General features: G+C 34.9%; 1 protein-coding gene across 1 annotated transcript in view; it reads left to right on the forward strand.

Annotated features, from left to right (window-relative positions):
• Window positions 1–9,068, forward strand: part of SGCZ (sarcoglycan zeta) — a 187,572-nt gene extending 178,504 nt beyond the window's left edge. The window contains exon 5 of the mRNA XM_087418255.1: window positions 8,932–9,068. Coding sequence (XP_087274381.1) covers window positions 8,932–9,068 — 137 coding nt within the window. The remainder of the gene's footprint in view (window positions 1–8,931) is intronic.
• The last annotated feature ends 231 nt before the right edge of the window (window positions 9,069–9,299 follow it).

Raw genomic sequence — 9,299 nt, forward strand, 5'->3', positions numbered from 1 at the left:
GTTAGAGTGGACCTAGAGTAGCCCTTACTCCAAGGACACAGTAGCTTTACTTTGGGGTCTCCTCAGTGTGCAGGTTGTCTGGAGAAGTATCGACACTCTTATTGGTTGAAAGTTGAACATCTCCTAGAGTTCTACAATTTTTGTAATCTTTGTTCAACTAATGCATCCCCTAGTGAGTCTTCTCTAATAATCATCAAGTAGTATTACCCTGTGTATGTACAGCACAGTATTTGGATAAAACTTAAGAGTATCCCTATGCAGATTTCTGGGTCCCCTTCTAAGATCAGCTCCCGTTCTCCATTTACACTGCCCCTCAACTTCTGCCCACCTTAGCATTCCTGAAATCTGATCTGTCTTTCCTCCACCCACCAACACCACTGAGCTCTATTCCCTGTGCTTTGATTTGCAAGTGGTCCCCAGGAGTAAACTTGAAGTGACTGAGGAGGCACATTTTTAAAGGAAAGTGTGTTTCCTTTTCTCAGGGATCACCACCCTGTTCTGCCTCTTGTCAAATATCTGGAAAACAGTTGCTCTACATTTTCGCCCAATTTTGATTGTTTATGTGGGAGAGTAAGTCCAATACCCAGTTTTTCCATCATGACCTTCCAGAGTATGTTGTCAATAGGGCTGTTTACCAATAATTCTTTTTCTTTTAACCTAATGGCAGGATTGTACCTTCCTATTTAGAAGCAGACTCGGTGATATAATTTTCATTGGCCAACAAAATAAAAAGTGATATATTACTTCCAAATGAACGTTAAGAGACAGTGGCCCAGTTTGCCATATCTCTTTCCCTTTTTTACCACAACCTTGAAAGCATGTGTTGAGACGGAGACTTCATCATTTGGGTCCCTGAGTGATTACTGTGATCAAAGCACCCTGATGACTCATGCTGGAAATTATCATGAGCAGGAAGCAAAACTTTGCTGTGCTAAATCACTCAAATTTGGAGGATTGTTTTACTGCATCATAAACTAAATCATCCTTTCTGATAGAAGAACTTTAATTCAATTACCCCTTCTGGTCATTTTCCAGAAACCAAAGTCTGTTTAACACTTCTTCAGGAATCAGAAATAATGTTTTTCGAAGCAAGCAATTCTAGGAATTCCATGTAATCATAAAAATATGCATGAGCTATAGCAAATCAATAATAACACACAGTTGCCTGACAATATCACAATTTATTATGATCAGATTATAAGAAAAACTGTATTTTATAATAGGATTTCTTCGATTGTTTATCTTAAGATTTATTCTTGTTTAGTGTTTAATTCATTGATTTATAACATTAAAAACAGGTTCCTACTAAATGAAATTCACAGACAAGACAATATGGTTGACCATTATTAAGAGGAAATATGAAACACGTTTTATGTAAAACCTAAATGTCAATAAGCAAACCTCAATATTCTTATTAAAAAGTATAAAAGGTAGTGTAAATAAATATCTTAGGTGTTACTTTGTAGAGAAGGTAGTAACATTGATATTTTCAGGAATACGGTTCTCTGGAATGGCTTCTGTATAAGTTCTCTTACATTAGAAAAGTAAATACATGCACCATTAAGATGACTTTCAGTATGATATAGAGGTGAAGAATTAATTGTCAAAGTAGTATGTTTTTCAAAATGGGGTAAAAATAAGTTTGAAATTTGTCAGGGAACTTAGTTAAGTAATTGGTGTCCATGAGGTTGTATTCTTAGTTGAATACATCTGAAATTTGTACTACCACAACTAAACAAATTGTATTATATATAACTTAGAGGAAATTGCATAAAAATATGTTAGAAAACTGTTTTCACCAACTCATTTTTTGTGCTTGTGTTTGATATGTAACACAGATACACATCTTTAAGATGTTGTTATTTAAAAGAAAATGCATGTTAGAAAAGAAAAAAAAAACTACAAAGAACTTATACAAAACTACCCTGGTGGATGTGCCAAAATGTAGCAGAAGACCAGGGCAAGATGGTGAATAAGAAAGCAGGAAAAATTCTGAGGAGTTGCTAGTTTTTCTTCCTTATGAAACATATATTAGAAATAAAAAGTAATAGGTTGAAATGGGAAAAATTTTAGTCAGATATTATCAGAAATGGGTTTTAAACTTCTATGTTCCACCCCCACACCTTCCATAAATTCTAGAGGATCATTTTGGACATTATCAATTTCTGCTGAGAAGAAGTTAGGGAATGAGAGATTACAAAAAGACACTAGGAATCTTTTTTTCTTCTCTCTCTCTTACAAAAGCACTTACTGAAATTGCAGTTGTAAGCAATCTCCTCTTATTCCCTAAATATTCATTGATTCTACTCTTACGTAATAATTCTATCAGATAGTATTTATTCACTGCATGTGACATGATGGTTTTTTTGTTTCTATTTTTCCTTTATGAATTGAGAGAACATGAATGACCATGAGGTGTAAAAAATTTTGGGAGAATTATATCTCATCCCCAACTTTGTGCCATCCACTATTTTGAAATGCTGTAATTTTATGTTTGTATACTATGTAAGACATAATATTTTGCACATATGTTGTTCAGTTGGGCTCCTTAAACAAGTAATAGGTGAAGGATGTCTGCTTTCATTTCTCTTAGACAACATGGTCAATAAAAGTGGGATAAAGAAACAGATTTTACCTGAGCCTCTTGAAATTCATGGAAGCCAGGACCAGGAAAAAATACCACGGTAGTTTATGAAATGGTTGACTAGTTAGTCATATAAGTATTATTATTATTACTATTTTTAAAAATCACCGAAAAGGCCTAAGAATAAAAGTGTAAAAGATTATATTTATACCATTAAGACCAGGTTTTAAATTGTCTAAATAGAAATTTAGTTTGCCCAAAAAAAGAATTTGCCTCAGGATATAATAGTGCCCCTCCCCACAGCATCATTTCAGGAAATCCTAGAGCTTATTTTTCCTTTTCTTAGACACTGAAGGATTTTTTTTATGGGAGCTGCAGTGATTGCTTTAGGTGGAAGATTTCTAGAACTCCTATTTAATAAATGGGCATAACAGAAAGGGAAAGAGGAAGAGAGAGAGAGAGAAAATGCATGGAAACTTGAAAAGAGAGAAAAAGTAAAAAAATGCAACTAAAAGAAACCCAATTCCAAATTTATGACCTATTGAACATGGATGTGGTGGTTGAGTAATTTATTGATTCATATAATTGGAAAGTCCAGGGCTAGATTCGTTTGTCTCTGACTGAATCCAGTTGTTTAGGCAATTATTTAGGAGTATCTCTCTGTCTTTCTCTTTCTCTTTCTGTTCCTTTCTCTCCTTTTCATTGATTGGCTGAATTCTTTTTCTATGTGGGAGTGTAGCTAGCCTTGTAGCCTTAAAAGATTTAAATTCACATTATGCTCAGTGTCTATGATCTGAAAAGAAGAATGTGCCTGTTTTTCAAAACTTAGAGCAAAAATCAGAAAAGTGTGTGAGTCACGTGCTTATGCATGAATTAGTTGCTTTGGTCATAGAGAATAATACCCCTATGAGAACTGGACCAGTTCTAGAGAGTCAGCCCCACATGCCCCCATGGACTGACTGGGGAGCATATTGTCAGTAAAGGAGACTGAAGAGCAGTGGCATAAAGATGTTTACTCCAACAGTAATCAGGGAATTATAAAGTTGAAACCATAGTGGCATACCTTTTATACACTTAGAGTGGCAAAAATTACAGTCTGATAAAACTGAGCATTTGCAGTGATGCAGAGCTACAGGAACTCATATTCTCTTGGCAGGAATGTAAATCAATACAACCAGTTTGGAAAGCAACTTCTTATTATCTAGTAAATTTAAAGTACATTCTGTACTATACAACTATCCCCCACCTAAGTTTAAGCTCTAGAAGGCTCTTGTCTGAGTGTAGAAGGAGACTTGCACAAAAACATTTAAAGCATCATTGTTACTGATTCCAATATTCTAGAAACAACCTAAAAGATTATCAGTCGAAAATGGGTCACTAACTTGTGGTATATCCATATGACAGAATATAGCAGTGAAGATGAATAAACCAGAGCTACATGTATGGAGATAAATGAATCTCATAAATCTAATACTGTGTGAAAAAATTCTAGTTATTGAAAAATACAAGTAATATAAAGATGTGAGTGTGTGTATGTGTGTATATATATGTGTGTGTGTATAAAAGACAAACATATAAAACTAAGAAAAATGTTTTAAGGATACATACAAAAATGGTAAAGTTGTGAAATGGGAGTGATAAAAACTCATTTGAGAATAATGTTGAGGATAATGTTGATCTCTCCCAGGATGAAGGGAGATATTATTAAGGAAAGACTACACTGAGGTTTCACCTAGATTGTTGATAATAGCTATTTCTTCAGCTGGGTGGTGGGTAATATTATTTATACAATTTTTATATGTGTAAGTTTTTCATAACTTATTTAAAAAGGAAGATGGAAAGCAACAGTATGTGATAGAAAGGATGGTCTAGATGGGCGAGGGAGTGATAAGCAGGCACAAAAGTACAAAAGATGGAGACTAGTAGAATTCATTTCAGTTTAAAAACAAACTTTTATTAAGGAATTACTGTGGACAAGACACTGGGCATGGTAGGGAGCCTCAGGATACAAGGGTGAATGTAACCTCAGAGTTCATACAGCTGCCTTATTTGCTGGAGGAAGAATAACTACTCCTCCAATTCCAAAAAAAGAAGACAGTTCCTGTGGGGGAAAAAGAAACAAAGATAGATCTCGGGCAGGATCCTATGAGGATTGCAAATGCTGAAGGCTCAGCAGCTCCTGTTCTGAGACCAGCCTCCCCACCTGGGCCTCAGAGACCTACTTCTCATTCTTATGCTTCTTTTCCTCTCCCCAAGGACCCTCAGCGTAGACTTCCACGTGTGAGTTTTTAATGACACAAATAATGTAAACTAAAATAAAGTACAGTGCTTGTTTATATTTGTATTTCATGAAGGCAGCTTATTTTGTTTTGTTTCAAGCTTGGTTTTGCTTTTTGGGCCCATGATAATTCTAAGTCAGGAATTTCAGAACACTGACTTTAGTTGACTGTATTGAATCTTGGTTTTGTTTTTCCCTTGAGAATTTCTAATCTTTTAATAATACTCTTTTTCAAGACCTTGAAAATATTGACAGACATATAAGATTAGAGTTATACAGGAAGAAAGAATCCATCATGATATGTTGAGGAAAACATACCGGAAATAATCAGACATATTCATTTTAATCTTTGCCTTGTTTTCTTTAAATCAGGACTAAAAATACCAAGAGGCCCCAGGGAAATATACTGTTTGAGCCCTTTAGATATTTTATTGAAGAAAATTTTCCAATTCATGTGTTTGACTGATTTAATGTAGAAAATGCAAAGACAGTAGATAAATTCTTGGAGCCTTTCTACTTGTCAGTCAAACATGCCTTTGGCTACTCAGTATGACTGTAAAGGATGTGAATGTTCCAAAAAGGCAATAGAGCCAACTCTGAGAGGAACAAGATATTAGCTTTGCTGTTGTTTTTGTTTATTTGCTTTTAAAGAATGTGTACAGAACACTAAAAGAACTAAGGAAAATATTTGGATATGTATTAAACACTTCAGTCCTTTTATGGAACCTATTATTTTGCTTACAAATTTTCTCTCTTCTTCCTGCCAATTCTCTTCACTTGTTTTATCCCTGACTACTCTTTGTTTTATTTTGAAGTTGCTGACATAAACTTCCTCAGAGGTATTCCTAAGGAAGCATTTTGTCTTGCTACTTTAGTTAGCAAGTTGGTGTTTAATATGACTAATAAAATATAGAACTGTTTGGATAACCCCATCTCCCATGATCTATTTGCTCTGGAATCAGAGTTCCTTACCCAGAGTCATTTGGGTATATTGCTTTTCTGCAACTCTGGAAACATCTCTGGTTGCGATAAAATTGAACTGAACATTACTGCCCCTCTAAAGAACTGGAGCCCGAGTAGACCCAGCCTAGAGAACATGTGATACCAGGAACATGAAAAACAGAATAAGACAACACAAAGCATGCTAGGATGTAATAAATTCATTTTCATGTAGCCTAATATATTAACTTTAAATATAAATATTCACAACCATGCAATATATGTCCAATTGCATATATTTACTCTTTTCCATTTGCAGAAAAGTAATATACAGAAGCCCAATACATTCAAAATTATTTTCTGATATAAAATGTTTATTTACTCTCAATGTATTGCTAATTGCTTGCAATTTTGCCTCCTGTAATTATACTAATATGTTGAATAAAGTGTAGTCTGCAGTATTAATTTATATATCTATTTTTCAATTGGATAATTCTGCATGCATTTATTTATGGCCTAGATGCATCTCTTCTATTCTGGGTGCATAAATATTTTCTTACTTGCTGTTGCTTATTTAAATTTAATGAATTAAGATTTCAACTCATGTTGACATACCCAGGCACTCTACTTACATTTCTCGTAGTTTGTGTGACACACAATATAGCATTTTTATGTTAATAAAATATCTCCCATATAATGACATTAAGTATTATGCCAAGAAAAGTCTTGCTAGTGAGTGTGTATATATAGGGTGTATGTATGTATTTGTATATAATATATATATGTATATATACATATATATAGTAATCTAATGCACTTCGATGTCATTAAAGTCAGTGATACATTTTGTGAATCAATTTACCCAATAAGTAAGTATATTTGAAGGAAGAAACGTAGTGTTCATGTTAAGATTTTATGAGTATAATATCTATAACATCTTTCAGGCAGTTCAGATTTAATGTATACTTGACTGCCTTGAAGATAGATTGAAACACAGAGGTTTCAAAACTCAGAAGTTACATTTATCCACACATCGGCTTTTTGAACATCATCCATTTGGGTTACTTTGGTTCAAAGATTAAAAGCACAATATAGGAAGGACAGACCAGGATTAGAAGAAAACACACTCAACTGAATACAGGCTGCTGAAATATATTTGCAAGAGCAAATTCAATGACTGTGACCGAGATCAATAGGTCTTCCACAGTTTCTCCAATTCTGTCATTAAATTCCATAAGGAAAGTTCTTTGCTTAAAAAAAAGAAAAAAGGATAACAGATTTTAGAATATAATTCACACTGTTTTGAACTTGACACCCACAAGGTTACCACCAGTTTTATCTTATTTAGCATTGTCCTAGTTCAAGCTATTTAATTTTCTGTGTGGACCTGAAAACATGCATGCAATTTCAGAATATAAGAAAAATATACATCTTGTTTTCAGAGAAATTGTCCCACACGTTATCAGGGTTTGGAATTATTTTTTTCCTCTTGTTAATTGCTCCTCAGAAGCTATGATGGTGGGAAGGCGTAAGTTAATAAATGGGCCAGAATTGGGAGTAGGGCTGAGGTGGGGTTGAGGACAAAGGAAAAAGAAAGAAAGCTTAAGTCTAGGATTCATTCACCCACCTAACATTCTTCTACTAAGTGCCCACTAGAAACGTGACACAATTTTAAATTCAGAAGATATTTTAGAATACAAAGATGATCTCATGTTTTGAATTCTGGAGGGTCATATATTTAACAAATAATGGCAGTAAGTTTTCTTAGTCCATTTGGGCTGCTATAACAAAATACCATAGACTGGATGGCTTAAAAAACAGAAATTTATTTCTTACAGTTCTGGAGGCTGGCAAGTCCAAGATCAACGTGCCAACAGAGCTACTCTCTGGTGAGAGGCTGGTTTCTGGTTTGCAGACAGCCAGCTTTGCATCGTGTCCTCACTTGGTGGATTGCAGAGGGAGAAAGCAAGCTTACTTGTGTCTTTTTGTAAGAGCACTAATCCCATTCATGAGGGCTCCAGCCTCATGACTTAATTACCTCCCAGAGGCCCACCTCACAGTATCATCGCATTGTGGGTTAGGATTTCAACATATGTATTTTGGACAGACACATTCAGTATGTAGCAAATATAAAGATAAATGAAAAGAAGTATGCACCAAGTGTCATGTGCCTAGGTCCCTGCCTGGGCTGGATTGTACCTGACAAGAGTTTCTGATGTCCATAGGACAGGAGAGATGTTCCAAATCTTAACAGGAGGGGAAGACATAGATCTGTATGCCAAAAGAAATAAATTGATGTTCTGGAAATAACGATTCTTTGCCCCCTGACCAGTTTAATCTTGTTGCTGAAGTCCTCCTAACTCTCAAATTAATTATGTTTTCCAAATATGGGAACTGGCTTTGTAGTTTGTGAATAGATTAATGTACAAAATTGTCCAATAGATTGAAAATAGATTTCCAAGTCCATGATGTAATTATATTTGTTTAACACTATATTTTAGTAAATCAAGAAAATTATTGATTAGAAGATACATTAGGGAGCACTAAAAACCAAATATATATATTTGCATGGTTGACTGTAAAATGGATTCACATTCAGTGATAGTAAAGGGGGAACAAATTTCAATATTAAAATCTATGAAACATGGAGTAACTAAAGGTTTGTAACTGAATAATGCTTTATAAGTACCTTGTGACGAGGCAAGTGTGGGCTCTATTGTTTACTTGCAGAGAGAAAAACATGAGAGCCCTTCCGACCCCAAGTGTTTATTGAGCATCCAGCGTGTACCAGGTATAATGCCAAGTCTCCAGGCTGCAACCAAGAACAAAGCAGACATTGTCTCTCCTTGTGTATATGCAGAGTTTTTAACTGGCTAAACCCACAAACCTTGTTAGGACTACGCCAGGCATTTAAAGATCAGGTGTATGCCCAACCAGCCTAACCCAGCAATACTCTACCAAATTAAAGAGCTTCCTGAAAAGGATAACAATTAAAAATTTTAATCCAGGTGTAAAACATACTGCAGAGATTAACTAAACAATATATGTATTTCTCTTCTTTTTCTAAAAAATACATGTTAATGGTTTCCTGCATACCAGTTTCATTTTTAAACCTTTCCTCTGATCATAGGAGCTGATGCTGTGGAAGCTCAGTGTAAAAGATTTGAAGTGAGAGCGAGTGAAGATGGCAGGGTGCTGTTTTCTGCAGATGAAGATGAGATTACCATTGGGGCTGAAAAGCTGAAAGTTACAGGTACTGTAGTTTGAGGTCTTGGAACATTGTTTACTCCTTGAAAGAACATGCAACTGAACAAGAAGCTACTTCAAAGACGTATGATTCCATTTCTAAAATTGAGTCTCGCATCATATCACGCTATCACATCATTTGATTTTGGAATAGTCTTCAAATAAGAAGGCCCTGGTTGTGGTTGCAGAAGAGAATGTAATATTAGCCTTAGTGATATAAAAGTAAAGCTATGTGTCTCAAGCCGGGATAGA

This window comes from Ceratotherium simum, chromosome 28 (assembly GCF_057802395.1).
Source record: "Ceratotherium simum simum isolate JZ-2026a chromosome 28, ASM5780239v1, whole genome shotgun sequence".
Lineage (NCBI taxonomy): Eukaryota > Metazoa > Chordata > Mammalia > Perissodactyla > Rhinocerotidae > Ceratotherium > Ceratotherium simum.